Source organism: Trypanosoma theileri (assembly GCF_002087225.1).
Source record: "Trypanosoma theileri isolate Edinburgh chromosome Unknown TM35_Tth_34_V1, whole genome shotgun sequence".
Lineage (NCBI taxonomy): Eukaryota > Euglenozoa > Kinetoplastea > Trypanosomatida > Trypanosomatidae > Trypanosoma > Trypanosoma theileri.
In genome coordinates, this window is record NW_021639876.1 from 109394 (window position 1) to 128935 (window position 19542).

Genomic DNA, 19542 nt, shown 5'->3' on the forward strand with positions numbered 1-19542 from the left:
TTTCTTTTTCTTTTCTTTTGTCTTGTTCGGTAGGGAAAGAGAAAAGACTTGGAAAGGCATGTTTCCCGCCTTTCATGGTTTGGACGTTTTTCGAAAGCAACTTGCGGCGTATCCTGGGGAGTTCACTGAAAAGGCGAGTCGTGTAGATGGCGGTGGACGAGTATTGCTTCCCTCTTCTTGTCTGGCGGAACTTGCCACTATGAACGTTGTATACCCGCTTCAGTTTTGTATTCGATCTCGACAAGCAACTTGCTACGCTGGTGTACTGGAGTTTAACTCCGATAACGGTATTGTTATTATGCCTCAGTGGATGTTTTCTGCACTCATGCTGCAACCCGGTGATACTGTGAGTCTCGAAACGTGTGTACTTCCTCCAGGAAAACTTATCAAACTACGTCCCCAGCAGATGAGTTTTATTCAACTCAGTGACCCAAAGCATGTTTTGGAGATGCATCTTAGTCAATATCCTGTTCTCACAAAGGGCACATCTATAGTGTTGCAGTACCTTGACCGAGAATTCATTATTGATGTAATAGATATCACAGATGAAAATGATCGTAGTGTTGAGGCCATATCAACAGTCCGCGCAGATGCGCAGGCGACTGAATTAAAAGTTGAATTCGAACGTCCTTTGGATATGCCACCATCACCAACGAAAGAGGAAGCGATAGTCCCACAGGGAGTAAATGTAATTGGAACAGGTGACGGTCTAGATTTCACCCCATTTGTCTTCAAACCACCAACCATTGCAAAAGACAAGGATGCGACGGAAATGGAAGGATCTAAACAACAACAAGAGGAAGAGAAATCAAAACCCGGTTTCGTCCCCTTTGCTGGTGGAGGGCGTCGCCTGAATGACAGGTCTGGTGCGCCTGTATCATCAGTACCAGTAGAGAAAAAGAGTACAGAAAAGACAGATGATGAAAAGGCACGGGAAGCACGAGAGAAGCGGTTTCAGGCCTTCAGTGGGACTGGACGCTCATTGCGATAGGTTTATTATTATTGGTGTAAATATTTAGTGCGATCTTATTTTTGAGATTTTTTTTTTTTTATCTTCATTGACACTCGTTTTTCTCTTCTATCTTTTTTTTTTTTTCTCTCTTGCACTTGGATTGACGTTATGTTTCTCCCTTTATATTGTTCAATGACAGTGGTCTCGTTCTGGTTCTTTTTTTTTCCTGCTATTTTTTTTTTTTTTACTTTCGTTCTTTTCTTTTTTATTTGTTTTTATGTTTTTTTTTTGCTGTTGAAGCAAAATTCCGTGTATATATATATATATATATATATATATATTTTATTATTTGTTCTGCATACAAACAGAATAGCACGAAATGGTCTCGTTTAACCTCGACGGGCGAATTGAGCAGCGGTATAAAATATTGCGCCATATTGGTAGTGGGGCGTACGGAGTAGTGTGGTGTGCCCTTGACACAGTGACGAACACACAAGTGGCGTTAAAGAAAGTTTTTGATGCTTTTGGAAATCAACAGGATGCGCAGCGAACATACCGTGAAGTAATGCTGCTGAATGCGTTACAGCATGAGAGTATTGTTGCACTGAAGAAAGTGATTCCCTCCGTAAGTGATACAGATCTCTATCTCGTCTTTGAGCTCGTAGAAACAGATCTATCCACAATATTGCGTCACGATCTGGTGGTGCCTATTCAACGACAGTATCTGGCGTATCAGGTAGTGAAGATTGTGGCCTACTTACATAGTAGTGGAGTTATTCACCGGGATTTAAAACCAGCTAACGTCTTTGTAAACTCAGATTGTCGTATAAAACTAGGTGACTTTGGTCTTGCTCGTTGTATCGGGCAAAATAAAGAAAATATCTTTAAAGATCTCACAGAGTACATCGCTACACGTTGGTATAGATCACCGGAGGTACTCGTCAAGTCATCAACTTACACAACCGCTATGGATATGTGGGCAGTTGGGTGTATCATTGCTGAGCTACTCACCGCATCTCCACTATTTATGGGTAATTCTACACTACATCAACTCTCATTGATAGTTAGCGCACTGGGCGAACCAACAGCGGAAGACGTAGATGGACTCCAATCCGAGGAGGCGTGGCCTCTTGTGGATGTTCTTCCTCCTGTAGAAAGTAATCCTCTTAGGGAACAACTAAAAGAATATGACGCAGATGCAGTAGATCTAGTTTGTAAACTTCTTGTGTTTAATCCGAAAAAACGATTAACAGCACATGAGGCTCTAAAGCACCCATACGTGGCACCTTTTGTTAGCGAAAAAGACTTTGAAGAGGTTGACAAGGCTACTCCAATTGAGTTACCCTTGCCAGACGAGAAGGATTATTCTGCTGCAGAATATAGAGATGCCTTATATAAGTTCATTCATCGTTGATTTGAACTGAAAGATTTACTTCTAGAGTTATGATCACGAAGGGTGATATTTGCTATTTATACACACAAATACACACATACAAACAAACAAACAAAAAAAAAAAAACAAGAAAGAAAATTTATATTATCCATGAGTTAAAATGAGGAAACGAAAAAAAGGAAAAAAAAAAACTCTTCAGTATCCCGTATTACTTACAAATTCACTATTTTTGATCTCTTCTCTTAGAGATCGTAACGTTGGTCTTGTGGATTGTTATCTTTTATTATTTTTTTTATTTTTTTTTTTTACTTTTCTTGTTATTGTTACTATTATTGTGTTGTTGTTATTTGTATATTTCTGGAAAGTTACAATGCAAGCCAGTTTTTCTGGTAATATAGTTCATTCAAGATCCATGCCTTCCATCGCATCTACTTCTGCTGGATTTCGACATCCAGAGTGGGAACTAAGTTCCAATTCACATGAAAACAGCAGTAGTAGTATAAACAGCTCCTGGGATAACCATGGTGGGGAGTTGCAAGAGCGTATTGAACGCCTCCTCTCTCACTGGGAAGACACCACCTCAGAAGTGATCATGAAATGGGGTAGTATAGGAGTAAAATCAAGTGAATATACCAAAATTCTACATCGCAATATTATCGAAAAGAAGCAGAGAGAAGAAGAAGAACGAGAATTACAAAAAATTAGAGCAGAAAGAAAAACTGAACAAAAACGACGAGAACGGCAGACTCGTATGGCTTCTAATTTTTGGGCTCGCCGACATGAGAAGTGTAAGAAGTCTGGTAGTCATGAGTTCGTTAACAGAAACAGAACACCACCGAAAGAGGAGCCACATCCGTCGAAAACTCAGCGGGATATCGAAACAAGAAGTTGTAGTGTACCTATACGACAGACACACATCGCCACAGTGCAGAAGCTACGAAAGAGACTTGTTACTACACCAATCACGCACACCGCTCTTGAAAGACATGAAACAAAGGCAGATTCAGAATATATTTCTAAAGTTTTCCCTATTGAAGTAGATCAATTAAGTTGGACAAGTTCTGGTAAAAATCAGGATAATTTTAGCGAAAAAAGGAATCATAGTGATCAACCCATTCTCTCTGCAATGTTGATCTCCTATGAAGAGCAGCAACAAAGTGAAAAAAAAGAATCATTAGTTGTAGAGGAATATATTCCTTACCTCACTGCATCTGAATTTGAGGAGGCAACAGTTAAGAATGAATCCTCTTCTCTGTTAATAATGCCTGTTGCAGTACAAACCGAGACGAAACTGTTAGCTTCAGCTGTAGAAGGAAAGGAAGAAGTAATTGATGAATTTGAAGATGATAGTTTCAAATTTTTAGGGGCAGTTGTAAAGGATATGGTTCCTCCTAAGAAAGTACCTCATGGCGATGCAACCAATGAATTGGTAATGACCCATAGTAATAGTAGTAGTATTAATAGTAGCAAGAACAAGAGTAAACGTATCAACAAAAAGGGAACCATAGAAACTATAATCACTGCGAAGAATAAAAATGATGAGGTGATAGAGCACAAAATGGAAGTAACAGAGTTCAAAAAGGATTTTCCAGATGGTAAGGTAGAAGCAAATGATGTGTCTCTTTTTGATAGCACTGAAGCAACAGGTCCATCTGAAGAAGAACAAGAAAAAAGTAAAGAAAGTGTATCATACACAAGCATTCACTCGGCTAGTAGCCAAGACGAGACAAAGCAACCTCATTCAGAGACGTTAAGGTTAGAGAAAAGTTTGGATGAAAGTGGAAATTTGACTTCTGCCAATATTGAGCATTCCGTTTCAACAGTGAAAGAGGAAAGCGGAACTGACAGCATCTACTCGGATGATTTTGAGGTAAGCTCAATTTCGGAGAATGATGCACTGTGATACCCTTTTCTTTTTTTTTTCTTCTTTCTGTTATCGTTTATCCTATATAGAGTTGTTAATGCTCTTTTTTTCAGTTTGTTTCATTCAACAAGGTTATTCTTCTCGTTCCACTGGAGCTTTCGGTTGTGGATAATTCTTTTTTTTTTTTTACCCTTGTGTGTTTCTTCTCACTTTCACTGTTATGCACACACATACGAAGTGAGAGGGAAAGAAGGGGGAAAAAAAAAAGAACCTTAGCGTTGAAATGCTTAGGAGAGGGGTAGAAATACCGGCTCCTTCGAGAACCATCATGCACTAGGGCATTTCAAGATCATTTTCTTTTTTTTTTTCTGTTTTTTTTTTTTTTTTTGTTTTGTGTGTGTGTGTACGTCTCTGGTGTTAAGTTATGATGTGGCATTTTATTCTTGTGATTCTGTTTTTGGTGGTATTTTTGTTTTCTTTAAAAAAAAAAAAGATCAACGTACTAAAAGAAAGAAAATAAATTGACTAATAAGGATGGGGTACAGAGCGTCATTACTACCCTCTGGTACCAATATTCTTCCTTTTGTACCTATTTTCCTCTACTTTGCCGCAATTGTATTCTCATGGGTTAACTACGGTGTGTTCTTTCGCAACCGCGTGAGTGTCTACGGGTTGTCTCTAGTAGGAGCCCATCTTGCCTTCTGTATAGTTGGAACCGTCTTCTACGTGATTGTTAGTAGTGTGCTCTGGGTGCGTGCAGCCCGCTATACTAACAAGTCGTCGCAACGAATACGTTTCATTCTCTTGGGTATTAGTGGTATGTTTTTCATGAAGGATATACCTCTATTCGTGGTGGAATGTGTCGCAACAGTGCAAAGTGGGTGGTTAAGTGGTTACCAAGGTTTCTGTTTCGTTGTCCAGTTTTGTTTCTTTCTTTTGTCTCTTATTATTACCTGGCTTTCTTTTATATGGCTCATCACTACTTTTATTGAGTGTCATTGGGGTAGAACTGATATGCAAGAACGTCGTTCATTGGGGAAGGCATTGTCATACCCAGTACCGGCACCTGTGCCTCCACCTCCCATTATGATTCAAGAAGAACCCTATGGTCGTAACACAGACCCAGGATTTCTCGTACAGGTGAATTCTCCGCGTCAGGTATCTGGTTCCCGTGACCAAAATAAGTCTAGAATATCTTTAGATCAATGGAAGGACCCCAATGCATATATTTAGTAGAACCTTAATATAGTTAGTTTATTTATTTTTTATTTTTATTTTTATTTTTGTATTTCTTTGTTTTTCTCAAGTTGTGACCCATTTCTCTTGCTTAATCTTTTCCCTCATCCTAGAGCCTTTGAATGGACGAGGAAAAAGAGCAAGTGCTTCAGATGTACGAGTCGTGTGAATTATTATTATTATTATTATTATTATTATTATTATTTTATTTTTATTTTTTGGTTTTTTTTTTCTGCTGTTTTTCTGTATTGTGTACAAGGAGAAAGTACTCCAGCGTTATTATTATTATTATTATTATTATTATTATTATTATTATTGTGTGTCTCTGTGAAGGGTGGATATGGATTCTCTTTGCTTCTTTCGAATTTTTTTTTTTGTAGTGGCATTTTTTTTTCTGTTTTTTTTTTTCCTTTTCTTTCTTTCTTTTTGTTGTTGTTGTTATGGGGAGTGGTGGGGGGTGCTTTAAAAGAAGTGGTTTCTTTCCTTCTGGTGGGGAAAGGGAAAAACTGTGTGTATGGGGCAAGGTCTCACATGTGGGGCGACACTTGGAACGGCAATTTCAATTAGTGCTCTCCCTGCACGAATTTCAGTACCTAGTCACTTGGGTATCTGCGCCGCTGGAGCTGGTTGTGGATTGTGTGTAGACTTTATTAGCGATTGTTTTGCAAAAGAAGGACGTGTTATTATTCATCGAGATGTTGTGTTGCATGCCCAAGATGTTTTGAGACATGTGTCAACGTTTTATGCGGTGTGTGAGTCTAACCCTATTTCCAAGTTATTCCAGCAAAAACATGAGTGGCTGGTGTTGGAATCCCACAGTCAGCGGTATTATGTAGTCCAAAAGAATCCTGCTACAGGTGATGTCTTGATGGATGTTCGAAATTCTCTTCGTGGGGCAAACGATCTTGGATTAAAGGTTGCAGGGCGTCCACTGCACACTGGTGAGGTACGTCAGCATCGTGTAGATTGTGAATTTGACCTTCCGAATGATCTGTTAGTTGCATATATGATAGCGTGGATGCGAAAGGAAGATCCTAGATGGTCATTCTCTACAGAGAACTGTAGGCATTTTACAACACGTGCACGTTATGCCTTGAATGATTTTTAGTTCTAGTCACAAGTAAACAAAACTCTTTCTTCTTCTTATTTTTTCTTTTTTATAAAGTGGTAAACTACGAATCATATCAAGTTGTATCAGTTTTTTTTTTACGTGACATATACCTCTCCTTGTATCACTAATTCCTTATTTCTTTTTCTTAATTTTAAGCAGAATCCATAGTGCGATGAACAAGGAAAAGGTGGGGCGTCGATTGGATCTTGTGAGCAGCTCCTCCGGTTCCATCATCAGTGTAGCGGCGTGGTGTGCGTTGCAGGCGTCTAGTGCGGATGTCATTATGTCTGCCATTGACGAGCGGATGCGGGCCGCCAGCACCACCGACGCCACCCGCTGCGCGCTGCTGTACGTCCTTCACGAACTGCTGCTCACATGCGCCGCGAACGGCGTGCCGGAGACGTCGAAGCGGGCGGTGCTGCTGGCGGTGAGTCGCACCCTCCCCGCCACCGTCCGGGCCGTGCGGGAAAGGAAGGAAAAGGAGCGGCGGGAGGAGAAGGAGGAAGAGGGCGGAGGGGCCTTCGAGGAGGCGCTGGCGCGGGTCGGGGGGTGGTGGGCGCGGCTCAACATCTTCCCGCGGCCGTGGCTCGCCCAACTCGCAGGCCCGCCGCAGGCCGCGCGCAGTTCCATCCCAGCAAGACTGCGACATATCGCCGCTGTCATCGCACAGTACAACGAAACGAAGGAGAACTCCGCCCGCGAGGAGGCGCTGCAACAACTCGCACAAGTTCGTGCTATCGTCGATGATGAACTCGGTGGCGGTGCTGCCCTTAATGCGTGGCTAGATGCGGAGCGGGACGCCCTGCAAGGAAACGTGCAAAACACAGTATCCCCTTCAACGCAACAGAAGGAAGAGGACGATGTTCTTGGTTCTTTCTTTTAAGAAAAGAAAAGAAAAGAAAAGAAAAAAAAAAAAAAACGCTTTTCTGTTATTTGCAGAATATTGAATTTTACTATAAACTTTTTCACCGGTTAATATACTACGCTAAGACTCTCATGAACCATCATATTGTAATATTTCCTTATCTTTGCCTTGTTTTTTTTTTTTCCCCTCTTTTCTCTCTAATGAGAAGGTCTTATCTAAGACTTGAATAACGGAAGGGTAAAAGGAAGAGTAATTAAAAAAATTGCGCTTCAAAGGATTGATCCAAATATGGCATCTTATCAGCAGCAGCAGCAGCAGCCAGATCAAGGGGGACAAGAACAACAACTAGAAGGAGATATGGAAAGTGTTACGCGGTGGTCTTGGAATCTATTTCCTGCCAATAGAATTGATGCGGCACGGATGGTGGTACCACTTGGCTGTGTTTATGCCCCTATAGGATTCCCATGTACAGAATTATACTACAACCCTCTGAAGTGTGTCTGTGGAAGCATCTTAAACCCGTATTGTATTCTTGACTATCGGTCAAAGACGTGGGGTTGTCCTTTATGTGGAACCAAAAATGTATTTCCTCAAGAATATGCTTATATGGATGAACACAACTTACCATCAGAACTTCTAAGAGGGAATGAAGTTGTGGAATATGTTAGCGTTGTAAAACGTGACCCACCAACATTTGCCTTTGTTATAGATACCTGTGTTGACACAGAAAGTGAACTTGATGGACTAAAAGAATTTGTAATGAATGCTCTTAGCAATATACCAGCAGAAGTTCGGGTATGCCTTATCACGTATGGAACAACTATACAAATTCATGAACTAAGTGGTGCAACAGAGTATCCTCGTTCCTTGGTTCTGCGTGGAAGCCAAGAAGTTACGGTTGAAACTCTTAAAAAAGTTATGGTAGAACCACAGCGTTTCGTTGGAACATTCGCCAATACTTCTCAAGTATTATTCTCTATTATTGACGAAATCCAGCAGGATGTATGGCCTGTCCCAAAGTCTCATCGTCCATTGCGTTGTACAGGTGCTGCACTTTCTGCTGCAGCAAGTATTCTTGAAATTGTTTCTACTAATGTTGGTTCATGTATTCTGGGTTTCATATCTGGTATCTGTACTGAAGGACCTGGTATTGTTGTGGAAACTTCTCGTGAAAAGATCATTCGTAGTCATGCAGATATAAGAGATAATACCGATGCTGCGCATTTTTGGGAGTCTTCTTGTGCGTTTTATGACTCTCTTATGCGCCGGATTGTTAAACAAGGACATTCACTAAGTTGTTTCATTGCCTCTCTCGATCAAACAGGTGTGGCAGAAATGAAACTGTGTATTCAAGCTTCTGGTGGGGTTGTACTAAGTGATGAATCATGGCGAAAAGAACCATTTCGTCAATCACTTAACCGTTTCTTTGAACGTAGGCAAGATGGTACGTTGAAGATGGCCCTAAATGTTACCATGGATGTTATGACATCTTCAACGTGGAAAGTTATGGGAGTTATTGGACTTTGTGTTGGAACAGGTAAAAAATCATCCTCTGTAGCCGATTATGAAGTAGGGATGGGAGGTACATGTCAATGGACAGCATGTATGATGGACTCTACAACTAACTTTGCCATTTATTTTGATACAACTGCTGCCCCACCGTCAGAGGCGGCAAAGCAGCCTCTTCGATATGCACAGTTTATCACCAAGTATGAAATTGGTAATGAGTTACGAACCCGGGTGTGTACTGTAACTCATAAGGTACAACCGACTACAAGTATGCCTGAGCTAGCATCATCCTTCGATCAAGAAGCAGCTGCAGTATTACTTGCACGTGAAGCCTTACACAAGGCTGATAGTACCCCTTTGTTTGATGTGCTTCGTTGGCTAGACCGTACAGTTGTACGCCTTGTGAGTCGCTTTGGTGACTACCTTAAAGATCAACCTTCTACACTTAAATTACCACCACAGTTTGTTTTTTTCCCTGCATTTATGTACCATTTACGACGATCAGGTTATCTTCAGGTATTTAATTGCAGTCCAGATGAAACGGCGATATTGCGTATGATGTTACTTAAATCTTCTGTCCCAAATTCTATTGTACAAATTCAACCCACGTTATATAGCTATCGCATGGATGCTCCACCGCAACCTGTTCTACTGGACAGTGCAGCTATTCAGCCGGATAATATTCTTCTTCTTGATACATTTTTTGAAGTACTTATTCATCTTGGCTCAACTATTGCAGCATGGCGAAAAGCAGGATACGCAGAACTGGAAGAATACTCCTACTTTAAAGAATTTTTACAAGTCCCTGTGGCAGATGCGGAAATACTTGTAGCAGGTAGGTACCCAACACCTAGGTTTATTTACGTCTCTCAGGATGATCCTGACGCTCGTATTCTTTATAATAGAATCAATCCAAGTCGTTCGTATGGACAAGAAAATGATCAAAAATATGGTACAAAAGAAGGTGAACTAGTCTATACCGATGATGCTTCGCTTGGGGAGTTCATGGAGCACTTGAAAAAACTCGCGGTGTCACAGTGAGATTTATCAAGGTGCATTGTGCGTTGTTCTACCCCCCAAAGAAAAGAAAAAAAAAAAAACAAGACCAATACTATGTAGTACTGGTTTTCTTTTTTCTTTTGTTGGTGTTTATGAAGTTTCCTTATTTCTTTCAGTTGGTTGCTAGGGTATGAAATATGGGAATGAGTACTACTGGATGATTGTGAGGTTGTTTTCTCTTTCTCGTGTCTTCATCGTTGGATGACTCAAATGAAATTAAAAAAAAAAGACAAAAAAAAGAGAGATAAATTCTTATTCCTTTTTTTGTCTTTTATTTCCTTGTTGCTATTTTCCTCTACTCTCCTTTTATTTCTCTGTTTTTTTTTTTTTTCTTATTTTGCGTCTTGCTCTTCATGTGGGACCTCACATTCTGTAGAGAGATTCTCTTAGGTGGGGTTATGTGGATTGAACTGTTGGAAATGGTCATGTGGCTCATGGCGTTCGTGTACCCGCTGGCAGTGGGTGCGCAATTGTGCCGCTGCGCAAGGGACGGTCAACCTTTAGATGTGCGGTTAGTTACGAACGTGACGCTGGCTCTTATTCTTCTTTGGATGTTCGATTTGGCAGATGCGGTGGTGTTCTCGTACCTGTTTTCAGTGCGCTCACTTGTCCTCATGGTGCGCATTGCTCTCTCGCTTTACCTTCTTCACCCAAGAGTTCTTGGTGCATCAAGGGTGTACGAGCGCTTTCTCTCTCAATTTGTATGGGCATACGCTCCAAGCGTGAATGAAACTGTCGCGGAGCACCTTGGGGAAATAGAACGTAGCGGATTTGGCCTCTACATAAAGAATATGACCCTCACATTCCTGAATGTGAGCGAGACTTTGTTAGAAACCAGCAGACAGTTGTTAAGCGCAGTCGCAGAGAGAGAGGTTCCACTTGATGATAGTGAGCGAGGGATACGTCCACCACTTCAGCAACTACAAATGCCTTCTGTCAGGTCAACGCCCCAGCGATGGGGTGATGTTTTCTCCCGGGAAAGTAGTCGTCTCTCAGATTTTGTGATGATGTCCCCAGTACCAGTGAGACGTCAGCAGTCGACTAAATCCTTTGTAGAATATAGAAATGATGCGGAAATTTCCTTTTCCTCAGAGGAAATTGTGTTGCCGTTACGCCCTAAACGAGGTGAAAAAAGATGATTTAAACAAAATACATGTATACACATATACTTTTGAATAAATAAAAAAAATGCCCATTTATATAGGCAATCTCTTCTTGATGTTTATGAATGTATCACTAAACATAAGAAAAGTACAAAGTAGAACGGTGCCACTTGTACAAAAATGATTTATGATGTGCTCTGCGTCTCCCCATCCCACAAAAAAAAAAAAATAGCCACATTAAACATCTTATTTTGGATGTTTTCTCATTTTTCTTTTTTATTTCTTGTTCCTCCTGTTGGGTAATTTGCTGTTTTTTTTTTTTTTTTTTTTTTTTTTTGGTGGGGGATTCATTTGCTTATTATTCCCCTTATTAGCTGGAGATTGATAGAAGAGCAATCTAGCGACAAAATGTTGAGTGTACTTGGGGCAATCACCAACAACCTTGTAATGGTTGAATGTACAAGCTCTCAAGAGCGTTGTGCAAAAAAAGAAGTGTTTCTCCTTAGTGAATTAGAACGGGCATGGGACGCACTTTCCACTGTCATTCGACATCACTTAATTGAGGGTCACAACGTACGTATTACTAACTTTGGTTGCTTCTGGATTGAGTCAAGAGCGGTGGTGTCAGATGGAGTAGAACGTTACCACGCACGTCGCATTCACTTTGGTATAGACAATAATTTTGCCCTTCGTTACAATATAGACCCCATTAAGGTGCCACAGGAGCCATCTAGACTAGAGTACGTGAAAATTAGCATGGCTGAGGTAGTAGCTATTGCCGGGGTTCCCGCACGTACGGCATCCATGGCACTTCGCGAGTTCTTTTCATATGTGGGTGAAGGACTTTTCCGTCATCAGGTGTTTAATATCACGTTCCCTGGTGTTGCCAGTCTCACGATAAAGCGTGAAAAGGCGGTGCTGGAAGTGGAGGAGTCGCTGCGGCGCGAGATGTTCGCAATTGACGCCCGTCGATGGCCGCTGGCAGTTCGGGAGGCGGCGGAAGCGGTGGTGTTGGCCCCCAGTCGGCCCCCGTCCGCTACGCCGTCCGCCTCTCGGCCCAACACCTCCCGCTGCAGTCGGCCGAGTACCGCCGCACGGCCGTTGGAGCCGCGGCCCGCCTTTGTGCCTTCAGCCCCACGCAATCGTCTTTTCTCAGAGATTGAAAAGGATCCACCACGCAGACCTCCACTACGTGGCGCTCATGTGTTCGATGAGGCCATATCACAGGAAGGGGATATGAATGGTATGAACGCTGCATATGTGAAGGAGTCCGTCTTTGACGCACTGGACCCGGAAGAATACCCACAACCAGACGAGCCTGAAATTGAAGTTATTGAAGAAGTTGACGTGGAACCCCTCCTCCCACTCCGCGCATACGAAGAGGTGGCACCACGTCCTCTCACCGCGACGGTGCGATACTCCATCCATGATCATTCTTCAGTTCGTGACTTGCTTTGCGGTAAAGCAGCACCCACGCCGGACCCCCTTACACGTGGACGAAGACGTTATATCAATAGGGACTCGGACGAAGTTGCTGCACTTATGAAAATTTCATAGAGATAGAAGAAATGGGGGAATGAAAACAAGAAACGAAACAAGAAGAAAGAAATAAAAAGTGAAATTTGAAACAAAAAGAAAAGATCTTGGGACCTATTGTTTTCTTCGCTTGCATTTTTTTTTTTTTCATTTTGTGGACAGTCTCCCTCTAATGGTGCTCTGTATGTTTTATTATTATTATTATTATTATTATTATTATTATTATTATTATTATTATTATTATTTTCCTGATTTATTGATTTCCTCGTTTGTCTTCACTCTGTTTCTCCCACTCACTCAATATTTCCTCACTTGGTCCTGGAAGGTGTTTCTAGAATAGATGATATTTCGTTCTAGAAAGTACAGCCTGTCCCCAAATGACGTGGGGAGCCCTAGTAGCTATAGCAAAGTGCGACGGGAGAGACCCAGTTCGGCGCCCAGTACTGGTAGCAGCGGCAACTACAATAACAGCTACGACATTCCACGTGTAGAGCAGAGGCTTCGCATTGTAAAACGGAGTCGTGCACGACAAACACCTGATATGTCGTATATACCTTCAAATAATTCACCATCCCCATCTCCATCTCTTGTATCATCGTTAGGAGCAGTACCAATGCCACCAGCTGTAGACCCACCTTGTGTGGCGTATCCTATGTTTGACCTCTCGCGTCTCCCTCAGCATGAGCAAAACACAATAGAAGCACTAGTGACAGAGATCACAGATGCTATTGCTTTCCCAGATGCGAGGCAAAGATAAATATTGTTGATGTGAAAACTGTATGTTTTTTTTTTTATTCTTGGTTATGGTTATGAAGTCATTTTTCTTCTGTATATTCACCGTGCTTGTCTATCGATGTATTTTTTTTTTTTTTATCTCCCTTTCTCTTTTTATTATTTTTTTTTATCGTTAATGGCTAGTTTTTTAAGCCGAGGGATCGAAAAATCTCTCATTAATCTAGTTTTTTTTTCGTTTTGTTCTTTGACTTTCCTACTTTGATTACCTACCTATCTACACAAACGCACATCTATATATTATTATTATTATTATTATTATTATTATTATTATTATTATTATTATTATTATTATTATTATTTGTAATAAGGTGAACAGGAAATCGAATGCCACAGAACGAGTACATTGAGCAGGCGCAAAAGCGCTACGGTCGCCGTCTTGACCACGTGGAGCGCACGNGGACAGTCTCCCTCTAATGGTGCTCTGTATGTTTTATTATTATTATTATTATTATTATTATTATTATTATTATTATTATTATTATTATTATTATTATTATTATTATTATTTGTAATAAGGTGAACAGGAAATCGAATGCCACAGAACGAGTACATTGAGCAGGCGCAAAAGCGCTACGGTCGCCGTCTTGACCACGTGGAGCGCACGCGCAAGCGTGAGGCACGTAAGTCTCACACACAAGCGAAGTATCTGCGCACCGTGCGGGGCATTAAGGCTAAGATTGCATCCAAACAGCGTTATGCGGAGAAAGCGGAGATCCGAAAGAAGATCCGCGAGCATGAGGAGACACAGAGTACTGAGCGGGTGCGGGAAAAGGGACCACGGAATGCCCTTCCCAGTTTTCTCATGGACCGCAGTGAGGCAGACCGCGCCAAGGTGCTCTCCAACTCACTGAAGCAGAAGCGTAAGGAAAAAGCAGGCAAGTGGGCAGTGCCAATTGAGAAGGTCCGGCCTGTCAGTGAGGACGAAATGATGAAGGCTGTCACCTCCGGCAAACGTGGGAAAAAATCGTGGAAGCGCATGGTCACAAAGGTGACTTTTGTCGGAGAGACGTTTACACGACGAATGCCAAAATACGAGCGTTTCATTCGACCCATGGCACTCCGTTTCAAAAAGGCGCATGTGACCCACCCTGAGCTCAAGGCCACGTTTCAACTCCCCATCATTGGTGTGAAGAAAAACCCACAGGGCAAAATGTATACTGGACTCGGTGTCATTACGAAGGGCACAGTGATTGAGGTGAATGTTTCCGATCTAGGTCTCGTGACGCCGTCAGGAAAGGTGGTCTGGGGAAAGTATGCGCAGGTCACAAACAACCCGGAGAATGATGGCTGTATCAATGCTGTTCTATTAGTGTAAGCAAATAAAAGACCGTTTTTTTTTTTCGTTTAGTCTTATTTAATGGAAAAAAAATAGAAAAGAAAATGAGTTTTTTTTTTTTTTGCTGGAATTTGTTCTTCCAGTAGATGCGTCTGTAGTGTGTATTTGGCTGAAGATGCCACACATAACATGAGAAGGCACAAGTAGTGGTGAGTGTTTGAGTGACGAATAATAAAATAAAGAAGAAGAAGTGAAAACCCTTTGAAACAAGAGTAAATAATCCCGCACTTAACCAAACACATATATGTGCAAAGCGCTATGGTGTGAAAGTAAGATTTATATTCAGCTATGCATCTTCTATCCCCCTGACTTGTTCGTTTCTCTCTGTGTTTCTTTTTTTTTAGAACTCTGTTGAAATCGCTTCTTTTGCTTTTTCATTTGTTTCTGTTTTTCTTGATTTTCTTTTTCTTTACCATGCTTATTATTTTTTGTGTCTATGTTTTTATTTTTTAGAATAACAGAGAAAAGGAACTGAAGGTCAGCAAAGAGAGAGAAAGAGTAAAACCAAAACAGACAGAAGGAATAAGGAAGGATGCCATTTTTCAAGAAAAAGAAGGAGGAGGAAACGTCTGACCCGCCCAGTGTGCCCTCATCAGACACGGACGAGGGAGAACGCGAATGCGAAATGACGGAGCAGCGAGATGATTGGGACCAAGCACAATCAAAGCAACAAGACCCACAGGTGGAGGAGATTGCCCCTGGCTTCACGATTAAGGGCTCCGTGGCGCAGTTCAACGCGGGATCCCTGCACGGCAGCTCCGCCAGCGTGCGCTTCGCCGTTCCCGTCTCGTGGCACAACTTGACGTACACGGCGGGAAAACGCAAGATCCTCCGCGGCCTCACCGGCACGGCGCTGCCCTCCCGCTGCCTCGCCGTGATAGGCTCCAGCGGCGCGGGGAAGACAACGTTCCTCAACGCCATCTCCGACCGCCTCGCCTCCTCCCGCACACTTAAGATACACGGAACCCGGCAGCTCGGTGATGTGGAGTACCGCAGACGCTACCGCAAGATCATGGGCTTCGTCGCACAGGATGACATTCTCTCGCGGCTTGCAACACCGGAGGGATCACTTCACTTCTCCCTCCGCGTACGACGTGGCACCTCGCGGGAGGAAACCAAACAGAGGGTTGAAGAAACACTTGAGGAACTCCGACTCACTCATTGCCGCGACACGATCGTTGGCGTCCCTGGACTCGTCGCTGGACTTTCGGGTGGCGAACGCAAGCGGTGCAACATTGGTGTAGAGCTTATCTGTGACCCAAAAATTCTACTACTGGATGAACCCACCTCCGGCTTGGACTCTGTGACATCGGTAAAAATTGTAAACCTATTGAATACTCTTGCTCGAACTGGACGAACAGTGATCTACACCATTCATCAACCCACTGCCGAGACACTTCTGTACTTTGATGATATTATGCTGCTTACGCGAGGTCGGTGTGTGTACCATGGCACTATGGCAAATTCTCTGGCATATTTTGAATCTATTGGATACCCGTGTCCAGAGAGGTTTACACCAACAGATTTCTACATGACATTACTTCAAGATCCCGATGTCTCAACGATTCTCGTCAAAAAATGGAAGAAGCATCTAAAGTACGGCAAACAGACCCCACATACAACTGCTGTGGAGTTAAGCTCTGATCCAAATAATTCCCCCACAGCAAAACTTCTCGATGAATGCATTGAAAAATATAAGAGTACTCCATGGATTCAGTTTTCAGAACTTTTTTTGCGGACTCTGGTGGAACTGAGTCGAGACCATATGTATCTTTTTGCTAATTTGGGACGCTCTCTCTTTTTTGGAGTATTTCTGGGTCTTATATTCCTTAACCTTCACGATGATGTTGCAGGTATTCAAGATCGACAGGGTTTATTTTTTATGGTATGTATGAATCGTGTTATGGGACAAACCTTTGTTATGCTGCACGCATTTAATGCAGATAAACCCTTGTATATACGAGAACAACAGGTTGGTTCCTATTCCCCTTTCTTGTACTTCTTAACAAAGACACTGGTGGAATTTCCTGTGCGTGTGGTATATTGTTTTTTTGAATGTGTCGTTCTGTATTGGATGGTGGGGTTTCACCGCTCTGCTGGCTCCTTCTTCTACTACTTTGGTGTTCTTGCACTGCTGACAGAAGTGGCGTCTGGTCTTGGATTTGCCATTGGATCATCAATATCAAACCCGGTTGCTGCTGCTGGAATCTCGCCAGTGATTTTAATTCCTCTTGCCCTTGCAGGAGGTCTCATGGCAAATACTGATCGACTTCGGCCCTATTGGTATTGGATTGAAAAACCTTCTTTTATTCGTCAAGCATACATACTTCTTATGCGTAATGAGTTGAAACACCTTACTTACATTCGATGTGATCCCAGTGGCAATGGTGCTGAATATTGCGCAAATCAACCCAAAAATGGCGAGGAAGTGTTACATCAACTTGGATTTGAAGAAACTCAATCATCTGATTGGGCCATGTGGGTCTCTTTGGCTGTTTTGTATTTCCTCTTTCGTATCATCGTCGTCATTGCCCTCTCTATCGCTGCACGATCGAAGTTCTAGAGGATGCACAATTCACTTTGTATTGCTGCATTTTCATGTTGAAGATTTTTTTTTTTTGACACTATGAGGTTGTATCTGGTTTTTTTGATATATATTAGTGAAACCCAGCAATTGGGGAGACATCACTCCTACCCTTTTAAGAAAAAGAAAAAAAGTGAACCACGAAAAGAAGTGTTTTCCCCTCTGATGTTTTCTTGTTTTTTTATTTATGTTTAATAGGAAAGATAGAATGAAAAAAATGAATATGAAAGTATTGTGGAAGAAATGCTAAAGAATTAGGAACATATCACACGTAAGTGTGGAGTTGTCAGAAGGATTTTTTTTAATTAGTATTAAGTTTGTGATAAACAGAGTTGATCATATGAATTCCGTATTGTTTTTTAGTTTTTCTTTCCTCTCATTTTTTGGGGGGAGTGTTTTTTTGTTTTTTGCAGTGGGATTTTCTATTATATGTGTGAAGTATTTCCTCTCTTTTTTTATATCTGCGTGTGTATGTGTGTTAACTAGGATCATCATATTATGTCTCGTTTGTGAATGGTGTGGGCGTTGGATTGCGTTCCTGTTGTATTTTTTTTTCTTTTTTGCACATAATGAACATTTGCTAATATTTCTGTTTTGCTGTATCGAATGTCTTCTCTTTTCTGCATTCTGTGGACAGCTTAGAGAATACATACTGAAGGCTAAAATATTTTAAACAATCACAAGGGGGGAAAAAAAAGCTTGGGTGGGGCTATTGTTTGGTGTGAAGAACGAAGGTCAAATGGGTTCTGCTAACATGAGGGTCAAACAAGGACTATCACGCAGGGTGAGTGGAATAGGATCACTCAGAGTCAGAGATATGGGATCACGCAGGGAAAAAGAAATGGGATTACCCATACAGCGTTCCCTACCAACTGCAGAAGTTAGTGATCCTGTGCCTGAGTTAGCAGGAGAACGAACCCCGTATGAGAGAGATTTATCTGAGACAAATCCCCCCTTTGACTATCAGAACCCAACATCAGTGCCTTATTTGTATGATGATTGTATGGATGACTACGATTTGGCCTCTCGTAGTTTTGGAAGCTCAAATCACAGATCTTTCTGTGGGGGTGGCACATGGTCCGATGGGCAAGATACTGAAACAACAGAATTTGTCTCCCTTCGAGCTCCAATTCGATCTGCATGTAGTAAATGTGGTGTATTGGCGACGAAGCATGCGAAATTTTGCTCTGAATGTGGTTCTTCTTTTGTAGGAAATAATGAAGGCAGTGAACATGAGTTGCAAAGATCATCTACATGGAATAGAAGTGGTGAGCGAAAGGTCTACACTTATTCAGTAAAAATATTATACGATGAAAACAATGTTCTTGGTGTAGGAAGCAATAGTACAGTATACAAGGCCATTGATATTAAATCTGGACAACCCCTAGCTGTGAAGTTACAGTATATCAATTTAGATGATGAAGGAAAAGTCGAGGATATTCGCCGGGAACTCCGGCATTTATCGTCACTTCGACATCCTAACATTGTTGAATATATGGGATGTTCTGTAGAACGGGGTAAAATCTACATTTTAATGGAGCGTCTAGAATGTGGCTCTCTTCAAGATACAATTGAGCAATTTCCTTCTGGTGCCCCACAGAGCACTGTCAGTGCATATACACTTCAACTATTGCGAGGTATTGAATACTTGCATAGTTGCGGCGTCACTCACAGAGATATAAAACCGGCGAATATACTCCTGTCATCTGATGGTACTATAAAAATCTCGGATTTTGGTTCTGCAACACTTGCGATAGCAACCAGATCTACCGATGAGCCGAAACTCGCTGGTACCCCACTGTATATGCCACCTGAAGCCCTAGATACAATAGGTAAACATGGAAATGATATGCTTGTGTATGGAAAGGCGCATGATATTTGGAGTTTAGGCTGTTGTGTACATCAATTACTAACTGGAGAAAAACCATGGTCTTCGCTTGATGTAGGAAATGCCTTTGCGTTATTAATGCAGATTAAAAGAAGACCCTTTATTCTCTCAGAAGATCTCTCATTCTCAGCGAGGGCATTTCTTGTGGAGTGTCTTCAACAAGACCCATTACAGCGAGCCTCAGCTAGTGAACTCCTAACACATGAATTTATTACCAACCCTGAATACGGTGACGGTAGTTATTTAAATGCCGAGAATGAATATGATGCAGTGTGAGAAGTGGATGATATGGCAGAAGAGAGAGAGAGAGA

At 41.9% G+C, this 19542-nt stretch overlaps 13 protein-coding genes across 13 annotated transcripts; all 13 read left to right on the forward strand.

Annotated features, from left to right (window-relative positions):
* Positions 1-58: 58 nt before the first annotated feature.
* Positions 59-991, forward strand: TM35_000341640 (putative ubiquitin fusion degardation protein; the record flags this gene model as incomplete). Its single annotated transcript, XM_029029062.1, has 1 exon — positions 59-991. The coding sequence occupies one exon, from the start codon at positions 59-61 to the stop codon at positions 989-991; it is 933 nt and encodes a 310-aa protein (XP_028879618.1).
* A 340-nt stretch (positions 992-1331) lies between these two features.
* Positions 1332-2366, forward strand: TM35_000341650 (putative protein kinase, putative,mitogen-activated protein kinase; the record flags this gene model as incomplete). The annotated part of the gene is made up of 1 exon (XM_029029063.1): positions 1332-2366. One exon carries the CDS (start codon positions 1332-1334, stop codon positions 2364-2366), a length of 1035 nt encoding a protein of 344 aa, XP_028879619.1.
* A 349-nt stretch (positions 2367-2715) lies between these two features.
* On the forward strand, positions 2716-4248 carry TM35_000341660 (uncharacterized protein; the record flags this gene model as incomplete). The annotated part of the gene is made up of 1 exon (XM_029029064.1): positions 2716-4248. The coding sequence occupies one exon, from the start codon at positions 2716-2718 to the stop codon at positions 4246-4248; it is 1533 nt and encodes a 510-aa protein (XP_028879620.1).
* A 495-nt stretch (positions 4249-4743) lies between these two features.
* TM35_000341670 (uncharacterized protein) lies at positions 4744-5442 on the forward strand (the record flags this gene model as incomplete). Its single annotated transcript, XM_029029065.1, has 1 exon — positions 4744-5442. The coding sequence occupies one exon, from the start codon at positions 4744-4746 to the stop codon at positions 5440-5442; it is 699 nt and encodes a 232-aa protein (XP_028879621.1).
* Positions 5443-5959: 517 nt separating this feature from the next.
* On the forward strand, positions 5960-6553 carry TM35_000341680 (uncharacterized protein; the record flags this gene model as incomplete). Its single annotated transcript, XM_029029066.1, has 1 exon — positions 5960-6553. One exon carries the CDS (start codon positions 5960-5962, stop codon positions 6551-6553), a length of 594 nt encoding a protein of 197 aa, XP_028879622.1.
* A 175-nt stretch (positions 6554-6728) lies between these two features.
* TM35_000341690 (uncharacterized protein) lies at positions 6729-7439 on the forward strand (the record flags this gene model as incomplete). Its single annotated transcript, XM_029029067.1, has 1 exon — positions 6729-7439. One exon carries the CDS (start codon positions 6729-6731, stop codon positions 7437-7439), a length of 711 nt encoding a protein of 236 aa, XP_028879623.1.
* Positions 7440-7709: 270 nt separating this feature from the next.
* TM35_000341700 (putative protein transport protein Sec23A) lies at positions 7710-9971 on the forward strand (the record flags this gene model as incomplete). The annotated part of the gene is made up of 1 exon (XM_029029068.1): positions 7710-9971. One exon carries the CDS (start codon positions 7710-7712, stop codon positions 9969-9971), a length of 2262 nt encoding a protein of 753 aa, XP_028879624.1.
* Positions 9972-10342: 371 nt separating this feature from the next.
* Positions 10343-11128, forward strand: TM35_000341710 (uncharacterized protein; the record flags this gene model as incomplete). Its single annotated transcript, XM_029029069.1, has 1 exon — positions 10343-11128. One exon carries the CDS (start codon positions 10343-10345, stop codon positions 11126-11128), a length of 786 nt encoding a protein of 261 aa, XP_028879625.1.
* A 372-nt stretch (positions 11129-11500) lies between these two features.
* TM35_000341720 (uncharacterized protein) lies at positions 11501-12649 on the forward strand (the record flags this gene model as incomplete). The annotated part of the gene is made up of 1 exon (XM_029029070.1): positions 11501-12649. One exon carries the CDS (start codon positions 11501-11503, stop codon positions 12647-12649), a length of 1149 nt encoding a protein of 382 aa, XP_028879626.1.
* A 319-nt stretch (positions 12650-12968) lies between these two features.
* TM35_000341730 (uncharacterized protein) lies at positions 12969-13385 on the forward strand (the record flags this gene model as incomplete). Its single annotated transcript, XM_029029071.1, has 1 exon — positions 12969-13385. One exon carries the CDS (start codon positions 12969-12971, stop codon positions 13383-13385), a length of 417 nt encoding a protein of 138 aa, XP_028879627.1.
* Positions 13386-13955: 570 nt separating this feature from the next.
* Positions 13956-14738, forward strand: TM35_000341740 (putative 40S ribosomal protein S8; the record flags this gene model as incomplete). The annotated part of the gene is made up of 1 exon (XM_029029072.1): positions 13956-14738. One exon carries the CDS (start codon positions 13956-13958, stop codon positions 14736-14738), a length of 783 nt encoding a protein of 260 aa, XP_028879628.1.
* Positions 14739-15291: 553 nt separating this feature from the next.
* TM35_000341750 (ABC transporter) lies at positions 15292-17322 on the forward strand (the record flags this gene model as incomplete). Its single annotated transcript, XM_029029073.1, has 1 exon — positions 15292-17322. The coding sequence occupies one exon, from the start codon at positions 15292-15294 to the stop codon at positions 17320-17322; it is 2031 nt and encodes a 676-aa protein (XP_028879629.1).
* A 760-nt stretch (positions 17323-18082) lies between these two features.
* Positions 18083-19507, forward strand: TM35_000341760 (putative protein kinase; the record flags this gene model as incomplete). The annotated part of the gene is made up of 1 exon (XM_029029074.1): positions 18083-19507. The coding sequence occupies one exon, from the start codon at positions 18083-18085 to the stop codon at positions 19505-19507; it is 1425 nt and encodes a 474-aa protein (XP_028879630.1).
* Positions 19508-19542: the final 35 nt, after the last annotated feature.